The sequence below is a fragment of the Marmota monax genome, unplaced genomic scaffold (assembly GCF_021218885.2).
Source record: "Marmota monax isolate L192 unplaced genomic scaffold, Marmota_monax_Labrador192_F-V1.1 WCK01_AAM20220418_F8-fsc00021, whole genome shotgun sequence".
NCBI classification, from domain to species: Eukaryota; Metazoa; Chordata; class Mammalia; order Rodentia; family Sciuridae; genus Marmota; species Marmota monax.
This window is the reverse complement of record NW_026695228.1, coordinates 25,218,529-25,239,257: the sequence shown is the minus strand read 5'-3', so window position 1 is coordinate 25,239,257 and position 20,729 is coordinate 25,218,529. Positions and strand designations below refer to the sequence as shown.

Sequence of the window (20,729 nt, the reverse complement as noted above, 5' to 3'; positions counted from 1 at the left end):
TCGGCTTCTTGCCTCCGGGCACAATCTATGTGGGCTACACTGAGGGGGCCGGTGACAGAGAGGAGGGGGACAGCGACGGACCTAAAATCAAAAGAGGAAGAGTTAGGAACCCGCGGCACCTCTGGCCTGGGGAGGGCTTGTCTGGGCTGCAGGGCTGGAGAGACCCATCCTCCCGCCCCCTCCCTGAGGCCTCCCTGCCAGGGCGGTGGCCAGAGGACAGGAGGACTCGGCCACCGAGGCCCCCCCAGTAATGCTCTTTCAGGTGCCGAGACCAGCCCCACCTAGAGTCCCCATGGCTGGGGGCTCCAGGCCGCTCCAGGGGCCTCTGAGTGTCTGCAAGGGCCTGGTGTCGAGCACACTCAGAGCCCACCCAGGTACGGGGGAGCTGAGCTGGGACTCCACAGCCCGCAGTGGCCTCTGGTCTCCAGAGATGGACGCTCTTCCTTCAAGGTCATGGAGAGGCAAGGGCCCACCGCCCCCAGCCGCTCTAGTGGTTTTGTTTTAATGGTTACTGGGGATTGATCTCAGGGTCACATGACCACTGAGCCATGTCCCCAGCCCAATTTTGTCTTTTATTTAGAGACAGGGTCTCCCTGAATTGCTTAGCACCTTGCTGTTGCTGAGGCTGGCTGTGAACTCGTGATCCTCCCGCCTCAGCCTCCGGAGCCGCTGGGTGTCAGGCGTGCGTCACGGCAGCCAGCTCGTTCCAGGTTTTGAAGGGGTTCCGGGGCTCCCATCTTATACCAGATCTCGGCTGCCCAGCTGGGCCAGCCTCTCCCCTACGCCCCAGTGGAGTCCACTGGAGGCTTCAGCTCCTCCCAGGGCCTGCTGCGCTAACCCTTCAGGGCGCGGCAGGGCTCCCTCATACTCCGGGTGACCCTCCCCTCTCTTCCTAGGGGACTGGGCTTTGGCAGGGGTGAGACCCTGAGCACTTAGGCTGCGGCGCACTTAGGGTCCCGGTTCTCCTTGTCTCCTCTGGACCGACGCAGGTGGGGTCCCTGCCAGAGCCTGGGACCAACGCCCAGGACCCGCCTGCCCATGTCCCAGCTCCGGCAGGAGGCCCCTGTGGCCGGAGGACCCAGGCACTCCTTACCAAGCGGCAGGGTCGTACTCAGCCCAGACACGCACGTATTCGTCCAGGTGGTGGGGGCCCAGGATGGAGGAGTCTCGGGTGAGGTACTCAAAGTTGTCCATGATGACGGCGACGAAGAGGTTCAGCATCTGTGGGGCCCCGGGGGAGAGGGGAGTAGGAGGGAGAGAGCTGGGGTGGCTGGCGGACGCACCCCACTGAACTCACGCAGAGGCCCGGGGACAGAGAGCGGCAGTGGACCCCGAGGAGACACTGGCTGACCCAAGGAGGACCAGCGAGGGTGAGCTGGGGTGCAGACGGGGAGGGAGAAGGGCAGATGGAGACCGAGAGAGACAAAGATGGATGGTGGGGGGGGCTGGGAAATGGGTCACACTAAGGGGACCGCCGCTTGGGAGGACCCCAGATCCTCCCCCACCTGGGTCTCCAATGGAGGGGATCCTGGCCTTCCCCAGGGAATGGCAGCAATGTCTGGTGACGCTTTTGGCTGTCACCATATTGCGGGGACGGACAGGGCTATCAGTTGGATCTGGAATGTTCCCCAATGCTCAACCTAGTGTTCGGCAGTGTTCGGAGGTGGGGCTTGGGAAGTGACTAGGTCACATGGGCTGGGACCTCATCAGCACTGACCCAATGACAGGGTCATAACTGAAGGTGTTGGAGGTGGTGGAAACAGGAAGTGGGGCCTCGCTGGGGGCACGCCCTGGAAGGTCTATTGGGTCTTTGGCTCTTTCTCCGTCTCCCTCCGCTTCCTGCCCCCCCACCCCCAGGCCCATGCCAGTGGCTCCAGTGCCCATGGACCCACATGGCTGAGGCCCTGAGCCAGGAGAAGGCTCCTTCCTTCAAGCTGATTTTCTTACGCATTTTTTTTTTTGGTACCTGGGATTGAACTCCGGGGGCCCTCGACCACAGAGCCCCATCCCCAGCCCTATTTTGTGTTTAATTTAGAGACAGGGGCTCACTGAGCTGCTGAGGCTGGCTGTGAACTCGCCATCCTCCTGCCTCAGCCTCCTGAGCTGCTGGGATTACACTGTGCCTGACTTTCCCTGAGCTGACGTGGTCATCTAGTGCCGGGGGCAACCAGAGGGTGCAAGTTGGGGTGCCCCCAAGCTCAGCGGGATCCACACTGCGAAACTTGGGTTCACTGAGCCCCAGGCCGGCTGGGAGCAGCCCTGAAGGAGCCGATCGGTCTCATCCTAGAGAAATCTGTTCCTGAGGCAGAGAGGGGCCCAGGCCCGCCCGGCCTCCCCGCCCGCAGACTCACCAGAAAGGAGCAGAGGAAGATGAAGGAAACGAAGTAAAAATAGGCGAACTCGTTGCCACAGTCGGCTGTCAGGATGCCGGAGTTCTTGTCACATGGCTTCCCACTGAGGCAGGAGAGCATGATGTTGTGCCAGGCTTCCCCGGTGGCACTCCTGAGGACAGGGAGGGGCATCAGGGGCCTGGGCACCCGGCTCTGGCTGGAGGCCAAGGCCTCTTGGGAAGGGGCGCGTGTGGGTCAAACACCGGGCTCTGGAGCTGGGTGGGCCGATCTGAGCCCCAGGTCCACTGCCTCCCCTCCCTAGGACATCGGGTGGGACATTCTCCTCCTCGGCTGAGCTTTAAAGCCCACGGGGACTTTTGAAAATGCTGGTGCTGGGTGGGGAGCTCCTCAGGGGCAGAGGGCTCGCTCACACGCGAGGCTGGGTTCCGCCCCCAGGACGGGGCAAGCTGAGGCCCACGCTCCACCCGACAGGCTGGACCCGGCCGGACTGGGCACAGGGACATCTGCATAACCGAAAAGCTCTCCTCCCTCCAGGTGACTCTCATGAGTCTTTTCTCCCTGGGTCACTGTGCTCCGGGTGTGCTGGCCCCTCACTGTCCTCCAACGTGCCAGCCGTGTCCTGGCCACAGGGTCCCTGTGCCAGCTGTCCCCTCTGCCTTTTCTGCCACCCTTCCTGACATCCACATGGCTCCCTCCTCACCTTTGTCCCTCTAACGTCACACCTGTCTGGAGGCCCTCCATCCCCTTCTTTTTGTTGTTAGATGAACCTTTTTTTTTTTTATTGCGGCAAAATTCTTAAATAGACCATTTTAACCACTTTGAAACACACAACTCAGTGGCACCAACTGCTGTCACACCGTTAGTGACTGTCAGCACCGCCCACCCCAGAACTTTCTCACCCTCCCCAATTCTGTTCCCTGTAAGTAGTAACTCCCTGCTCTCCGCCCCCAGCCCCGCACCCACTGTTCCGCTTTCCCACTCTGAATTCACCTATTCTAGGCACCTCCTACAAGGGGCATCAGACACTATTTCTTTCTGTGTCCCCTCTCCTCCTCCTTTTTTTCTTTGTGTGTGTGTGGTATTGGGGATTGAACCCAGGGGTGTTCTACCACTGAGCTACTCACATTCCCAGCCCTTTTTTATTTTATTTTGAGACAGGGTCTCACTAAGTTGCCCAGCTGGCCTCGAACTTATGATCCTCCTACTTCAGCCTCCCAAGTAACTGGGCTTACCACACCCCAATCCCCATGCCCTCCTGATCTAAAATTTTATCTCCATCTAGGATCTCCTATAATTGCTTTACCAATTATGTGTCTTCCTCATGGGAAAATTAACTTTCAAAGGGAAGAAAGTGTTTTCCCTCTCCCTCTGCCGTATCCCGGGGTGTGGCAGTGCCTGGAACACAGTAGCTGCTCAATAAACCTCCGCTCGGCGAATGCAGGACGTGCTGCCAGGCTTCACCAAAGGATCAACCTCAACAGCCCTAAGCCTCAATTTCCTCAAGTGTCGGATGGGGTGTTCGAGCGTCCCCACCTCAGGAGGCAGTCAGGGGGATTCAACGAGTTGAAGCCTGAAGAAGGCCTTCAGCAACTGCCCTGCCATGGACCCTTGCGCCCCGCACGCCCGTACCAAACCTCCCCAGAAGGGGAGTGGGAGAGTGGGACACCTAAGAGATTAGCACATGTTCCCTACCGGAAGGGACGGACGTGGCACTCCTCACCGGAAGAGAAGAGTGAGAACCCGCCACACACACACACACACACACACACACACACACACACACACACACACGCGGGAAGAGAAGAATGAAGGCCTCCCCACCCCGTGGAAGGGTGAAGCCACGCCCCCTCTCACCGGAAGAGAAGCATGAGCGCCTGGAAGAAGGTCCGGAAGTTGTTGTGCTCAGTGATTTGGAACTCGTCCTCATCACTGTCCTCGTCCTCCACGTCGATGCCGATGTTGCCAAACACCTGCGGAATGGGAGGGTGACCACCAGGGCCAGCCCTGCCGCCCCGCAGCCCGTGGCTTCAGGGAAGCCAGCTCCATCTCTTTGCCACCGGATTTGGGCTCCACTGGGCCGCTCCTGCCTGGGGGCGGCTGCCCCTCTGGGTGGCCCGACACCTTGGAGTGCGCGCTCACCTGCATCCCGATGATGGCGTAGATGAAGAAGAGCATGGCAATCAGCAGGCACACATAGGGCAGGGCCTGCGGGAGGGAAGGCAGTGAGGGGTGCTGGGCCCCTCGGCCCACCATTTCCTTCCCTTGTCCCAGCGCGCCCCCCACTGGTCGGGGGGCCACATGCCACGCGAGTCCCGCCAGCGCTGCACACCGGGGCTCTGTGATGAGGCCTTCAGAGCTCTGAAGACACCCCAGGGGCAGGAAGTTAGATAGGAGCCCGAAGGCGGCATCCCAGGATGGCTCCTGCACAGAGTCACGTCCAGTTTGATTCCTCTGGAGCACAGGAGTCCGCGCTTCTGAGCCCTGGGCCAGGGGCAGGGGCAGGGGCAGGGGCTCACCTTGAAGGACTGCACGAAGGTCCAGAGAAGAATGCGGATGGTGTAACCCTGACGGAGGAGTTTGATGAGCCGGGCAGCCCGGAAGAGGCGGAGAAAACTCAGGTTGATGAAGTTATTCTGGGGAGATGGAGGGAGAGGGGTGACCATCCACCCACCCCAGGAGCTCAGAGCTGTCACCACTCACAGAGGCCCCTACATGAAGCCAACCAACAGGAAAAAAGCAAGCCAGACCCCAAATAAGGAGGGAGAGGAGAGAAAGCACTATTAATGCAATGGTGCAGAGGGAAAACTCGAAAAACGGAAGGGAGTCAGGGGCAGAGGGTGGGAAGAAGGAAAGGCATCAACTCAAAAGCACCCGCCCTCCCTGCCAGCCCCACCCGCAGTGGGGAAAAGGAAAGAAAAGGGGGAAGGAGGAGAAGGGAACGGGGTGGGAAAGAAATAACAAAAGATCAAGGAAAAGAAAATATATCCGAATCATCCAATCAGGAAAAAAATCGAGATGGTTTTTATTTCTCCCAACAACCAAATGCACTGAGACGATAGGACACAAGCGGGTCAAGTTGCGGAACCCATCACACGTGTACGATGCACAAACACCGGGGCGGGGGGCGGGGTGGGGGTCGCCAGCACGCTCAGGCCTGGAGGACTTGTGCGGGTTCCGAGGGCATGTTACGCTCCGAGCCAGAAATGCATCTGTCACGGGACTCACCGGGCACCCTGCCCTGCCCTGCCCTGCCGAGCTGCCCACCCGCTCCTGCCCGCCCTGACCTCACCCCACGGCCAAGAGGAGCAGCGGCTGGAGCCAATGGGGAGAAGCAGACGAGCATCTTTCCTTACCCCCTTGGCGAGCGGGAATGGGGAGGACGGGAGGGAGCTGGGGCTGTTCGGCTGCAGGGTGAGTCCTCGCTGCCCGCTGAGTCGGAGAAGATGCATTTGGGGCCCTTTTCCCCCCTCTCAGGGATGGCTTCTCAGCTTCTGGGGCTGGGTGGAGTGTCACGGGACCAGGCCTGCGGGAAGCAGGAACGACTCAGCTCCCATGGGGCGGGTGAGCTCCGAATTAACCCCCAGCCCACCAAGGGGCAGGTGCAGGGGGCCGGGAGGTGGGGCCGTCCCTGCCCCCAGGACCTCCCTGGGTGGACTCTGATTTGCTCAAAAAAGCTTGTCTGGTCACTGCCTCTGTGTCCTCCCACCCAAGCTAAAAGTGGAGCAGGAGGCTGGCGGGAATGGTGGTCACAACTCGTGGGTGTTTACATGACCGTCCTGAGGCTTCAGGGGACCCTGGCTGGGCGGCTAGAAATCACACGTGGACCTGTTTGGCCAGTGAAGCTGATTTGTTGGGCCTGAGTAGCGTCTTTTTATTTGATTATGAAAAATAGTTGACATCGTTTAAAAATAGGATTTGGTCACCCGTCTGGTTTGGGGCAGGCCTGGGCCCCTGTGGCTGCCCTGGAGGCTGGCCACGCGCCCTGCAGCTTTGCAGTGGTGCCAGCTTTCCTGGCTCATGGCCTCTGAGTGATCCCTGCCCCGGGCAGACATGGAAACCTCCCATCGCTGGCTAGGACTCGGGGGGTGGGGGGCGGAGGGGTAGTGGGTCTCCTGCTAAGGGGACCCCACCTGGAGTCTGGCCTAAGGGATTCGTGGGAGCCGCGATTCAGGCCCCATGGCAAGGCTTAGCACTGCTGAGCCCTCACCCCGCGAATGGCACAGGTCGACCCATAAGGGGAGCCCTGGTATTTCAGCAACCCTCCGGGTTTCAAGCATGTGCGAATTTGGGCAATGATTACATGGACATTGTACTTGGTGCTTCTGGGGCACAGGGTTGTGGGGAACTCCCGCTATGGGGCCTGTGTCTGTCAGTAGCTCAGGCCTGGGAGTGGAATTTCCGAGGTTGGCAAGAGGCCTCTCGGTTGGCTGGGGAGTCAGATTTCTATGGGATGCAGCAGCTGGCCCTTAGGCCTGGTGGCCGAAGGGGCTGGGCCCTACCTGACCACACTGGGCCTGTCAGTGAGAACACCCAAGTTCTCACCAGAGCCCCACCCCAGCTTGGTTCAGAGATCACCCTCCGTGCCCCTGACCTGACCCCAGCCCTGCCTGGCCACCCAGCTCCACCTGGGGACGGGGCCAACAGCCCAGGTGTCCCCAGCCCCCTCCCGTACACCCCCAGAGTACAAGCCATCCCTTCCATGGGGCGGATCATAACATGTGGACTCGGGAGCATGCAGAGGCAGGCAGGCCCTGGAAGCAGCCTCGGGGCTCAGCGTGGAGCCTGCCACCAGGCGGAAGCAGCGGGATCTGGCAGGGAGACGTGCAGACAGCATGCTGCCCCTGGGGAGCCGAGGGAGGAGACACGAGGGAGGTGGGGTGGGGACCGGAGGGGTTTGGTGGGGCGAGGGTCCCGGCAGCCCTCGTCCACCCGTCTCTTCCTGCACCACGTCCTCTGAGTGCCCACGGAGCCTCCAGAGCTCCCTCCTAGCTTGCCCCAGACCCTGCCCTGCCACTGGCCACAGGCCCTGGGGGCATGGAGTCCTTCTCTTTGTGGTCCTCTCCAGTGAGGGCTCAGAGCCTGGTGTCCCTCGAGCATGCAGAAGGACATGGGAACCATCTGCCCAAGGGATGCACAGAAATTCTGCCCCCTGCAGACCCCTCCTCCTGCCCAGACCTCAGCCCAAAGCTCCAGACGCCCCGCTGCCTGCCTCCCGGGTCCTGCGGGGACCTCAAACTCACCACGCCCACTCATCCTCCTCCCAGGGCCAGCTCCCTCCTGCCCAGTCCAGCCCCGTGCTCTGAGCCAGTCTCCTCCAGTTCCCTGCTGCCTCCACTGCTACCTGTCACCTCTTGCTGGGACCTGGTGCCCACCTCCAGCCCAGCCTCATCTCATTGTAGCCAGGCGCTCTCATCTCAAGCATTTCAAATCACATCATCGCTTCAATCTTTCCAGGCCTTTCCTGGTGCTTAAGATAAGATTCCACAGCAGTGTCCCCTGGCAGGGCCCCTCACCTCCTCAGCTCTCCAATAGCTTTCCTCTGCCGCTTTGCTCCAGCCACACCCCCTCACCTGCAGCCCGGACCCCTGCTTTCTCCCCTGCCCCAGGGCCTTTTCACCCACCGTCCTGGGGCCTGGAATGCCCTTTTCTCCCCTCTCTACCTTGTTCATGCTGCTCAGCCTTCAGCTTGCAGAGAAGCTACGATTTCAAGTGGAGGTCAAGGGTTACTGGACCAATACCTGCCACCCCCACCTCACTCAGGCAAGGGGCAGAGACGGTGGCTGGCTCTGCCCACCTTGCAGTTGGTGATCATTCCCTGTTCGGTGGAGGAGTGCGCTGTCCGCAGGGAGGGATCCAGTGCAAAATGCCACCAGTGAGGCCCTTCAGGGGCTCCTGGGTGATGATGGGCAGAAGGGCAGAGGTGGGAGGGGAAGGGGCGGAGTCAGAGGGAGAGATGAAGGAGGTGTGTGCTGGGTGGGGTGCAGCCCTTCAGGGTGGGTGGAAGTAATATAGGAGAGGGACTGCGTGTGTGTGCGTGCAAGAGGTAAAGCCATAGAGAGAGACGAGAGGTAGAGTGTGAGTTAGAGGCCATATCTGCGCCAGGTGTGCGCTGGCTGAGCACTTACTGGGTGTGGGTGCAGCGTGCGCACCTGCCTATCAGGGCTGCAGGGAGAGCCACCAGACCCGAGTCTGTCCACTCTGGGTTCCTCTGTCCCTAAATTTTTGCTTGCATGCCGCCTCGCCCTGAGTCCTCCCCTGCAGGCCTGGGAGCATCTCTATTGATGGAGGCCGGGGAGCAGTGGGCTTGCAAGGGGTTGAGGCTGGAGGCCAGAGGGGAGAGAGTGGAAGAGATTCAGGGGCGGCAGGAGGTGGGCAGTGGGTTTGGGCTTCCCGAGCTGAACCGGGCGGCAGTGTGGGGAAGTGGCTGGTCATGGTGGGCCTGGGGGGCTGCGTGTGGGTGATGTTGGCGGGCCGGCCCTTGGGTACCAGATGAAACACCGGGCAAGGCACAGTCCTTTTTTCTGCAAATGATGAAAACCCACCCAAATGGAAACCCTCCAACCAGAACCTGCTAGGAACACCCAGAGCGGGAGGGAGAGCCTGGGGCGGGAGGGGAGGGTGGGTGGGGCGGGGAGACGGACAGACGGGAGCGGGAGGGAGGGGAATCAGGCACCCCAGGAAGCCAGGGCAGGCCATGCGTGCGGATGCGAGATGCTTCACAGTTAATGTAAGGCATTTAGACTTCAGAAAGAAGTAACACCAACCGGATTCTAGATGCGGATGTTGAAGATGGAGGGGGGCGGGCGGGCGGGGACGGTTGGGGGCGGAGTTCAGCGTTTTTTAGGTTGATTTGTAACCAGTGCCAAAAAACCAATGGGTTTCGGTTCCGGGCGGGGAGTGGGGGTGGTGGTGGCGGTGGGTTGGGAGATAAGTCATTGGTGTATGAACACACAGACCACGTCATGGATGAACAAATGAATTTCATAGTGCATTTTGATTGGATGAGTTTTTCAGACGGCGTTGTGCCAATATACAGTTTAAACAGCAGGCATGGAAAGAGACAAGACAAGAAACAGTCATTATCCACCGCGCAGCGCCGACCCGTCCCCAGGCCGCTCGGCACCCTCCCCCACCTGCCCTCCCGGGGTCTGGCTCCCCCCGCCGCCGCAGCGTGGCTGGGCTCTGGCCTCAGACCTGGTGCCTTACCTGGGAGGCAGAGGGGGGCCCTGAGACCTAACAGCTGGGACCTGGTCATGCCCGAGGGCCCAGACACCCCCTTCTGCCTACCCCTCAGGATATGACCATGCAGGGCTGGCTACCACACTGCCCAGGTACCCACGGCCACAATAGCAATAACAATAATAGTAACCACCGTTAGGAAGGGTTTGTTTCCTGGGAGACTCTGTGCCAAGCATTTCACGTGGAGCGTCCTCATCTGTAAAAACGCTGCGGCTCCCCCTAGAACACCCGTCCTCTGGGAGCAGGTGCTCCGCGCGCTGCTCTGTTTTGTTTTGCACCCCCGTTCCCCTTGCAGCATCGTAACCATGCCTAGCACACAGTAGGCACTCCATGTGTGCATGAATGGGAGTCATATAAGGAACTGATGGGATCAGTTGCACCAGTTCTGCCCACTCTACAGGAGAAGAGGTGACACAGCTGCCCCGGCGCAGGTGGCTGGTAGGGAGGGCTGCTTGGCTACTGCAATGGTCCTAGTATCTTGGCTCCTATGCCTTCCGGCCACACAGGACACACAGCTGGGCATCCGGCCCTGCAGATCTCTCATGGCAAATGGAAGTTTCAACCAACTTCCTCCACTTGTCCTGGGGAGCTGAGCAGCCCTTCCCAGCCTCTTCACCCAAAGGGACATTGGTTTAAGGCTGTTATGACTGCCAGGCGGGGCCCTGGGTCAGACGGTGAGGGTGAAGATCAGGGCCAGACCCTCGCTCTCTGCCAAGGAAGAGCGACCTGGGGGACGTCCTGGTGGGGAAGCCTGCAGGTGGGGGTGACTCCTCTAGAGAAAACCTTCAGGGCGGGGAGGGGAGTTCCTGGCTCCGCTGCAGCTGAGGGCAAAGAAGCGAGGCCGTGGCGCCCCGTGTGCGGGTGGGGACACATCAGCAACGCCTCCTTCTCTGTGGTTCTGCAGCCATGCCAGCCTCCTGGAAGGTGGGGTGGGGGGTGGGCTCCAGGATCTCCTTCCTGGGTGACAGGTGGGGACGCCCTGGGGCTGCCAAGGTGCTCCCTAGAGTCACCAGGGCCCGGCTGAGTGACCAGGGCGGGTCTCTTCACTCCCCCCTGGTTGCCTAGGCCAGTGGGCGGTGCCTGTGGGGGGCCAGGAGGAGGGACGGTGGGCGGGCCCCTGCTGCTCTGTGGCTTTGGTGTTGGAAGTGGCCCCTCCGCACTTCAGCGCCTGGGCAGGTAACAGCTCCCCAGGTGGCCGGCGGCTGGTGGCCCGAGTCCCTTCCCTTCCTCTCTGTCCTTTTCAGGGAAAGGACATCCCCTTGGGGGATTCTCTGGTGCAGGAGCCCATCCACGGAGACTCTTGGCACCCCGGGTCCTCGGCGGTTAGTATTATTTTTACTGTTATTAGGGCGCCTTCGATCCCACCGGGCCCCAGCCTCCACACTCTTCTCCCTTTCTGTTCCCCCTTGAGGATCTCTTCCCCACCATCTCCTGAGGGTCCCCAAGCCTGGGCTCACTGGCAAATGGCCAAGGAGAGGGCCTGGGCAGGACCTCTGGGGTCTGGGAACGAAGGAAGGGCTGTGGACGTGGGACCAAGGACCTGCCACCTCTCCTACGGGGGCGTCTCCTGGGCCTGGGGCTAGAGGAGGGTGGGTGTCCTGGGGACTCTCCTGGGGTCCTGGAAGTGTCATCCCTGCCTTGGCCTGAGGACCAGGGTGCCCTCCTGCCTGTGAGCCGCAGAGGGTCTGCGCAGAGAAGTGACAGCAGGGGGTCTGTCTGGCCCCACTGGGTGTCTGGATGGGCTAGCCTGGGGGCCTTTCGGGGCCTCCACGGCCCTTGACACACCTATCTGCATTATTTGTTCACACTCCACAGCCGAGAGGCAGGGAAGCCCACCCTGTAGCGCGGCCCCCCCGCGTCTGGGCTTTGGATGCCCTCATCTCCCTGCCTTGTCCCCAGGGGCCCCGGTTCTCCCTGAGGTCCTGGCCAAGCACTGGCCACAGCCAACTACGGCTGCCAGAATCTGTAGCGTCAGTACCCCCCCCCCCGCCATGCCACCCCAGTCCAGCCCCGAGACCCCAGAAAGAAGCCGGCAGGAGACTTACCCCAAACTCGGTCACGAGGATATCTGTAATGCTGCCCAGAACAGTCACAAAGTCGAAGATGTTCCAGGCATCGCGGAAATAATTCTAGAACAGGGACCCACAAGACAGAGATGCCAAGAAGGGCTCCAGGCCCCGCCCCCAGCTGGCCCGGGGGCAGGACAGCTGGTGCCCGGGGACAGTCACACCCACTCAAAGGCCCTGCTGCCAATCTAGGGCTGCTGGAGGGCTTCCGCTGAGTCCCCTCCCTGGGGCCTCCAGGCCTGGCCTTCCTCTGCTGGGGAGGGGGCTGCCCTCTGGGGCTGAGGCCGTCTCGCCAACACTTCTGAGGGCTCTCCAAGCCCTGCTTGCTCTATGGAGGACGTCACTGTTCCTCACAAGGCCCCCAGAGGGAAAGAGCATCACCCATTTTCACTCAGAGGAGGTCAGCAGCCGAGGGGTGGCCCTGCTCTGCACCCAGGTGAGTCTAGGTTAAGACCCTGCTGTGCTTACAGCACACCCACTAAGGGAGGGAAGGTTCTCGGTTCAAATCCCAGCTCTACTACCAGAGCTGTGTGGCTATGGGCAAGTGGCTTGATCTCTCTGTGCCTCCATTTCCTGATCTGGAGAAGGAGGACAGAGGTCACTGGGCACTGGAGGAAGGGCCTTGAGGCCTTCCAGGCACACACAGGGCTACACTTCCTGGCCCTTGGTTAGATGGGGCTGAGTGGCTGAGGTAGTGTAGTCACTCCTGTCTGTGACCAGCAACATCCAGATAGCAGCTATTCCATAAGCCTGGGTCTTGAGTAAACAGAAGACAAAAATCCCCTGTGTCGAGTGTGGGGGAAAAAAAACCCAAACCACCTTTGTTGATTAAAGTCACTGAGAGGTAGGGTTTTTGTTACTGCAGCTTAACTTGAACTATCCTGACTGATACATCTCTGGGCTGGTGGCTGGCTCAACTCAGACACCCTGGGACAGCTGTGTTGTTAAAATATTGAAATACCCCACACCATCTGATAAAAAAAAACCCAGCCCCGAGCCCCCTGAGAGTCCCCTGATCCCCTTAACTTGGCACTGAAATGAGGATACTTGGTCCTTTTGGACAAGGGCCCTCCTCCAATTTCCGAGACTGTACCAAGCAACACTGGGATCTAAGAATCTGGGTCAAACAGACGCCTCCCACCTCCAGGCTCTGTGGGACCCGTGGCAAACATGGGCCTTGTCAGTGTCCCCCCTGACGCAGGCCAGGACCTGGGCCTCATTCTCAGTGGCCAGCGGAGGGCCTGACCCCAGGCAGCCCTGCAGCCTAGAAGGATCCACATTTCAGAACTACGCTTCCCTCGGAGTTGCAGCATCGGGCCTCGGGGCTCTGGGGGCAGAGTGGTAACAACTGTCACTACTGAGCATTCAGCAGGCGACGCTGTTTGAAAACTGCCTGAGAGGAATTCAGGCACTTCTGGTGTGTGGCAGGGGTTGCTGGGACCTACCCACATCCCCACGCATTTCAGAGGAGATGGGGCGAGTTCAGGGTGGTCTGGCCGTAGACCCCTCTCTGTGGCCACCTGGCTACTTTGCCCCGGGCCCCTGGAAGCGGCCTTGACTGTGACCACGGCCAGGGAGGATGCAGCTCCCTCCTCGGCGACCGTGCCCTCTGCTGCCACCTGGAGGCCCCCAGTGGAACTGATCCCCAGTGGCCTGGAAGTCCCGGACAGGGGCAGCTGCCCTCCTGCCCCTCCCCACCGCCCCCTCCCCTCCTGTCCTTGGCGAGATGACTTTCTAGACACATCCTTGCACTCAGTCCTTGTGGCAAGCTCTGCTCCTGAGGAATCCCAGGTGAAGCCAGCCCCCAGGTGTTTGGGGACCTGCCTGGAGCCCCGGGGTATGGGGCTCCCCTCTGTTGCTTGATTACAGCGGGGGGGGGGGGAAGTTGGGCTTTGTCTAAAATGGGAAGGGGGGCTCTGGGCAGGATTGGCAAGGGCGAGGGAGACGGGGCCTCGGCCCCCATAGGAGAGCCACTGGGTCAGTGGAAGGCCAGCTCCTCTTGGCCTTGGGACCCGGTGCAAGACCTCTTCATTGTCAAGAGCTGGCAAGGACACCAGGAGACCAGAGAACTTGGTTGGGGCCACACAGCTGACAGGGGGCGGGGCAGTTCTCGGAGCCTGGGCCTTGATCTTCCTGTGATCCACCCCGGGCCACACAGCCCATATGTGGCACCCGAGACCAGAATTCTGGGACGCCCCCGTCCACCAGGCTGGTGCTAATCCCTGTGCTTGACAGTCCTGGTGTGACTCAGATCCCCCAGGGAACTCACTGAACATCCACACACCGTAGTCCCAGCTGCTCAGGAGGCTGAGGTGGGAGGATCACAAGTTGAAGGCCTGCCTGAGTGACTTAGTTCAACCCCTAGCACCAAAATAAACAAATAACCCCTCCCCCATATTTAGTTGGGCATGGTGGCTCACACCTAGAACCCCAGGAGGCTGAGCGCAGGAGGATCACAAATTTGAGGTCAGCTTCAACAACTTCGTAAGGCCCTGACTCAGAGCAGAAACAAGCTTTGCTCTACCTCTGAGGGTGTGGCTCAGAGGTAGGGAGAGTCGGCCTGGGCTCAAATCTCAACACTGTAAAGACCACACCACACCGTACAACACCACACCACACAGCACAACACCACACCATACAACACCACACCACACAGCACCGCACAGCACCACACCGCACCGCACAGCACAGCACATATTGGTGGGCAGAACTTCTGGAGGTGGCCCTGGACCGTCATTCCTTTTTTGGGGGGGGATTGAACCCAGGGCCTTGGCCTGGGAGGCGAGCACCCTACCAACTGAGCTGTGTCCCCAGTCCCTGTCATTCAATTTTAGAGACCTCCCCAAGTGCTGCTGATGGGAGACAAAGCCATTTCTCTGGGGGACAAAGGCCAGTGGTGGCCTTTCTGACAGCTCTTCCCAGTACCTACTGGTGGTCCTCTGCACCAGGCTCCTTGATCTGGCGCTTCCAGGAGCCCTGTGGGGGAGGGGCCGGGGCCTGTGGGGGAGGGGCTGGGCACAGCCCTCGGTAGGCCAGGTGGGAACTCCGCTCCTGAGGGGCTGGCTGAGACCAGGGGCTGTAGGGCCTTCTCTCAGAGAGGGCAACTACATCAGCTGTCGGGACAGCTGACGTCCTGGTTCAAGGTCCAGCTTGGCCACTCACTGGGGACCTTCGAGAGGCCACTTAACACAGTCACCCTAATCTACAGTTTGGATCTGAATGTGCTCCAAAGGCCTCTGTGTTGAAGCTTGCTCTCCAGCTGTGGCTCTACTGGGGGTGGGGAACGCTCAGGAGGAAGTCAGGTTCTTGGGGATGTGCCCTTGAAAAGGATACCGGGACCCAGGCCCTTCCTCTTCCTTTCTCCTTGGCTTCCCAGCTACCTTGTGGGGACCACTTATTCTACCGTGCCCTCTCATGAGCCTCCCTGTAGGCTCAAAGCCAAGCAGGCCCAGCAACCACAGACGGAGACCTTTGAAACTGTGAGCCAGAGTGACCTTTTTCTCCTTATAAGTAAACAACTTCAGGTGTTCTGTCACAGTAATGGAAAACTGACCAGCACATCTACTTTCAAGATGAAAGAAAACACTCGAGTTGAGTTAGTGGCTGGAGAAAAATAAAGAAGTAATTTTCTCCCACCTAATTTCACAGACACCTCCCCCTGCCCCCATCCTCAGCTCTCCTTGAGGCTGATGGTCCTGGCTGAGACTACATGCAGTAGAGGAGACGAAATCAAGTTAGCGGGTCATGGAACACATTTAAAAGAAAAAGAAAAATGGAGTCGAGGAGAATCGACAGCTTCAGAGCACAAGGCAGGTGGGGAGGTTGGACACTGACTTCCCGAGGCCTGGCTGAGGCTGTGTCTGAGTGCCGGGTGCTGGCTCCACAGTTAGGTGGACTCTCCCCGTGGATTGTGGGTAAAACTGTTTGAATCCCACAGACTTAGCCTCCCTGGTCTGTTTCCTTGTCTCTATGGATGATAATTACTCTCCCTCCCGTGGGATCCTTTGGAGGAAAAACTGAATCCTTATGCCCCTGGCCCAGGATGTCACCAAAGTGCCTGGTCTCACTGGTGTCCCTTGAATATCTGGGGAGGGGCTGAAGCCACGGGGGGCTGTGCAGCCGCCACCTGGGGGGGCCTGGGGACCAGGTGGAGAGACCCTCAGCCCCGCCCAGAGCGTGGCCCCCCCAGCACAGGGTAGAGCCCAGGCCACTTACCAGAATCCCAAAGGCCATGACCTTGAGCAGGCACTCGAGGGAGAAGAGCGAAGTGAAGACGATGTTGAACACCCGCAGGGCGTTCTCGTAGGCCACCGAGGCGCCGTAGAACTGGGGGGAGGGGGGATGTCAGCAGCAGCAGCACGTGGCCCTCGTCCTCCCAGGAGCGACCTGGGCCCGCGGCCAACCAGGCCCGGCAAGGGCTGTGAGGGAGCACTGAGGGTCCAGACCCACCGCCCGGAGTCTTTTCACACTCATAGTCAAAACTGTCTTGAGCCCCGTCTCGGCCTCTGTGTCCTGGGCGGCCCCTGACCACGCAGGACAGTGTCCACCGCCCATAACAGCTGCCTCTTGTTGTTTTCCTTTGTGCAGCACTGGACTGAGCCCCGGGTGCTTCGCTACCCGCTACCTCCCCAGCCCTTTTCATATTTTTTTGAGACAGGGTCTTGCTAAATTGCTGAGGGTCTTCGAAGTAGCCCAGGCTGGCCTTCAACTTGTGATCCTCCTGCCTCAGCCTCCAACAGTGGCTGGGGTTATAGGTGTGCCCCACCCCACCCAACTTGTGTTTTGCTTTTTATTTATTTTTTAAACATTTTTAATACCTTTATCTAATTTATTTATTTTTATGTGGTATTGAGGATGGAACCCAGGACCTCCCATGTGCAAGGCACGTGCTCTACCGCTGAGCCCCAGCCCCAGCCCCTTGTACCATTGGGTTTCATCCTCAGCATCCACATAAAAATAAATAAAATAAAGATCCATTAAAAACTAAAGAAAAAAATTTTATTTTATTTTTTTTAATTTTTAAAAAAATATTTATTTTTTTTTAGTTTTCAGCAGACACAACATCTTTGTTTGTATGTGGTGCTGAGGATGGAACCCGGGCCGCACGCATGCCAGGCAAGCGCGCTACCGCTTGAGCCACATCCCCAGCCCCCTAAAGAAAAAATTTTAAATTAAAAAAACACATTTATAATTTTTAACTGACAATAATAATTGTACATTTTTATGGAGCACAGTGTGATAATTCTACACGTGTATACAACATGCAATGATCATAAAGGTAATTGGCGTCTCCATCAGAACCTTAGCATTTCTAGAACTCTCTCACTCTCTCTCTCTTTCTGAGCAGGGTCTTGCAGTCTGGGGGGCCAGTCTAGTGCTCCTGGGCTCCAGGAGCCTCCTGCCTCAGGCGCCTGTGTAGCTGGGACTATGGGGGTGGACCACACTCAGCTTAGATCTCTCTCTCTCTCTCTCTCTCTCTCTCTCGTGCTGGGATTGAACCCAGGGCCTTTGCATGCAAGGCAAGCACTCTACCACCTGAGCTACAGCCCCAGTCCCTTGGCCTTCTCTTTTTTAAAAGCTTAATATCCATTAAGATTTAAGTAAATCTTAAGTGAAAAAGTGCAACTGTCTTCATTCTTTTTTTATTATTATTATTATTTTTGGTGCCAGGGCCCGAACTCAGGGTCCTCGACCACTGAGCCACATCCTCAGCCCTATTTTGTATTTTATTTAGAGACAGGGTCTTTCTGATTGCTTAGGGCCTCTCCACTGTTGAGGCTGGCTTTGAACTCATGATCCTCCTGCCTCAGCCTCCAGAGCTGCTGGGATTTCAGGCGCGCACCACGGGCCCGGCAAAAGTTTTATTTTTAAGGAATACCTACTGAAGAATTCAACGGCACAGTCCTGGGTCTCCTATTTACAGTAATTAAACAAAACCCCAAAACAGCTGCAGCGTGGGAGGCACGTCACCCAGAAAGTGTGCAGACGGCTGTCCGCGGGTGGGGTGGGGGTGGGGGTGTCCCGATGACGGGCAGGGCGCAAAACTTGGTGAATGTACCAAACGCACCAGCGCCCCGCCCGGCTCCCCGAGGCCCGGCACCTGGTTCACAGCCTTCATCCAGTGGGTGCGTGGGTTGGGGGAAAAAGCACGGTACGGGCCGGCGGGGTCGGCGCCTGCGTGGTTTAGGCATCTGAGGACGGTCTGGGACGTTTTCCCCAGAGCAGGGCCACCGTGTAGGGGAGACCTCAGGGGGAGCTTGGTCCAGGTTTTTCACTATTCAAGAATTAACAGCCAGGCTGGGTGCAGAGGCCCACGCCTGTCACCCCAGCGGCTCGGGAGGCTGAGGAGGAGGATCGTGAGTTCAAAGCCAGCCTCAGCAGTGGTGAGGCCCTAAACAACTCAGGGAGGCCCTGTCTCCAAATAACTTACAAACTCGGGCTGGGGCTGGGGCTCAGCAGTAGCACCCCTGGGTTCAATCCCGGCACAAAAGAAAAAGAGACTGGGCAGGTGGTGGACACGTGCACATCGCGCACGAGGCCCTGGGCTCCACTCGGGGCTGGGGGAAGAACTAAGAGAACCGCAGCCTCCCTCCCTCCGTCCTCTGTGCCAGGATGAAGCCCGTCTCTGACGCCCAGGGGGGTGGAGGCTGCAGAGTGTCCTCTCCTCACCGTCCCTCCTCTCACTGACCAGGAAGCGGACGCTCTGGGGCAAGCAGAGCCCGGGAGCTGGCGCAGAGCTGGACTTGAACCCAGGACCATGGACTTGGCTCCCACCCCAGGAGGCTCAAGGCCCCGAGGCCCCAGCCCTCTCCCTGCACTTCAGCCACCAAACGTCTGTGTGGCTTCTCATCCCCTCTGACTCGGGCCCTTGCTGAACCTGGGGACTCAGGTGAGGGCTCTCTGGAGCCCTCGGGGGCAGGGAGGTCCGTCCTGCACGTCCACACTGAGGCCATCACCAGGACGGCGGTGAAGACGGGCACTCTGTGCAGTCGGGGGAGTCAGGGAAGGCTTCCTGGAGGAAGGGGTCTGCACATGCAGCTGGGCAGGCAGAATGGCGGGAACAGTGTGCAGGCAGTGGGAACAGCAGGTACGGAAACTCAGGGACGTCACCCTGAGTGATGGGTGTGGTGGGCGTGGGGGCTCACCTTCATCATCAGCACGATGGTGTTGAGGGCGATCATGGCCATGATGGTGTACTCGAAAGGCGGGGACACCACAAACTGCCACATGCGGTACTGGAAGCTGCGCTTGTCCTGCGGCATGTGTCTGGTCAGCGGCTTGGCACTGATGGCGAAGTCGATGCAGGCCCGCTGTGGGGAGGAGGCCCACCGTGAGGAGGCGGAGGAGCGGGGAGGCCCTGCGCTGGCCCCTGCCGACCCCACTGCTCCAGGAGTCCAGGTGTGCCTGGACCTCGGCTTCCCTAGTGATCCCCTGGAACCCCTCAGAGAAGGTTTATCAACAGCCTCACTGTCGCGGCCCAGAGAGGCTGAGCCACTTGCCTGAGATGGCTCAGCTGCTGCATGGGCCAAATCTGAATTACAACCGAGGTCTGACTTCGGGGCCTACCATTCTTTCTTGTGGGCCGCCTGGTTTTCCTTCTCCTTTTCTTTGAGGGATAAAGAGAAGGAGAAATAGTGGCCACCGAGTCCGAGGGATCAGTAGCACAGAAGACAGGTGCACTGGGTCCTCTGAGCAGCCTGGGTGATCCCAGAAGGGCAAAGGGGCCCCTCGGTCCTCCCCGGTGACTAGACTTTCATTTGTGACCACTCGCTGGCCCTCCCATGGGAAGGTGCTGCTTCCCCACCCTCCCGACGTCCGACACGGACGTGGGGCGCCCTCAAGCTCAAGAACATGGGGCAAAAGTGATGGGCACGACTCAGGGCCCAGCCTCGAGAGCTGGGCTGCACATGCTCCTGCTTCACGCTGAAGCCTCCGTACCAGCCCGGGACAGGACTAGAGATGTCATGGAGAAGAGCCACCAACGGTTTGGACAGGCGATGTGAGCAAGAAGTCAGCCTTTGAAAATGCCCGGGGCTGCTCGTTACTGCAGCGGACCCTGGTCTGAACTGACGGATACAGTGAGGGGTGTTTTCCTCTGGAAACCCCAGCAGGGCTGCCCTCTGTCCCCAGGTGCCCCCAGAAGTGGGGTCCTGGGTGTGTGTGACAGTTTCCACAGGACGCAGGGGACGGCACCTCGTTTTTCTCCAGGCTGTATTCCTCCATCATCTTGTCCCCCTGTTCCTGGAAGGTGATGATGATCAAGGCCACAAAGATGTTGACAAAGAAGAAGGGGAAGACCACGAAGTAGACCACGTAGAAGATGGACATCTCCATGCGGTACCCGGGGCTGGGGCCCTGGTTCTCGAAGGTGGCGTCCACAGAGTGCTTGAGGACCCTGCGTGGCATGGCGGAGGGACGAGGAGGGCGGGAGGGTGAGGGTGGGCGGGACAGGAAGAGGAAGCCCCTGTCCTTGAAAGGCTGATGGTGGCCCCATCTCGCCTGCCGCGGATCGAGGGCCGATGATGTGCTGGGAGGGATTTTCAATGTTTGATTTATTTTCCTGGTGACCGTCTCAGGAAGGTCATTTCTGGCGCCCTTCTGCACACGGGGAGCCAAGGCTCAGCAACGAAAGGGACTCGTGGAAGGCACCTACTCAGGAGCATCATGTTGGGATTTGAACCAAGTTAACAGTAATGAATGGGAGCAAGCAGGGGGTCACAGGGGCAGGAGTTTGTCATGTTGGGGGGTAGTTTTTAAGCACAGTGCTGGTGTGTACTGAGAAGGTGTGACAGGATGCATGTGGGGAACACATATGTGCACGGAAGCCCTGTACAGTTGCAAAGGGTGTGCACTGCTTAAGAATTCTGTTTAAGCCACACCTTCAAAGAGTAGATGTGACAGGTTTATGAGTGTCTGATGATATATTTTTTTGGAAGGTCACTATTAGGTGCATTATTCAAACAAAATCATTAAGTATACGGTAATGGTTCTCTGGCAGGTGGGACTAAAGGCTGTCCAAGGGGTGTCTTTAAGAATTCATTCAAAGTGGGCTTGGGGATAAAGGTGCTGACAG

The 20,729-nt window shown here is 58.9% G+C and overlaps 1 protein-coding gene across 7 annotated transcripts in view; it reads right to left on the bottom strand.

Moving 5' to 3' along the window:
- Positions 1 to 20,729, bottom strand: part of Cacna1a (calcium voltage-gated channel subunit alpha1 A) — a 245,765-nt gene that overhangs the window by 16,113 nt on the left and 208,923 nt on the right. For all 7 annotated transcript variants that reach the window (XM_058576793.1, XM_058576792.1, XM_058576794.1 and 4 more), the window contains 9 exons: positions 19,850 to 20,051; positions 18,802 to 18,966; positions 15,872 to 15,982; positions 11,636 to 11,719; positions 4,868 to 4,984; positions 4,491 to 4,556; positions 4,206 to 4,321; positions 2,352 to 2,502; positions 1,094 to 1,221 (listed from right to left, as the gene is read on the bottom strand). In XM_058576793.1, coding sequence (XP_058432776.1) covers positions 1,094 to 1,221; positions 2,352 to 2,502; positions 4,206 to 4,321; positions 4,491 to 4,556; positions 4,868 to 4,984; positions 11,636 to 11,719; positions 15,872 to 15,982; positions 18,802 to 18,966; positions 19,850 to 20,051 — 1,140 coding nt within the window. The remainder of the gene's footprint in view (positions 1 to 1,093; positions 1,222 to 2,351; positions 2,503 to 4,205; positions 4,322 to 4,490; positions 4,557 to 4,867; positions 4,985 to 11,635; positions 11,720 to 15,871; positions 15,983 to 18,801; positions 18,967 to 19,849; positions 20,052 to 20,729) is intronic.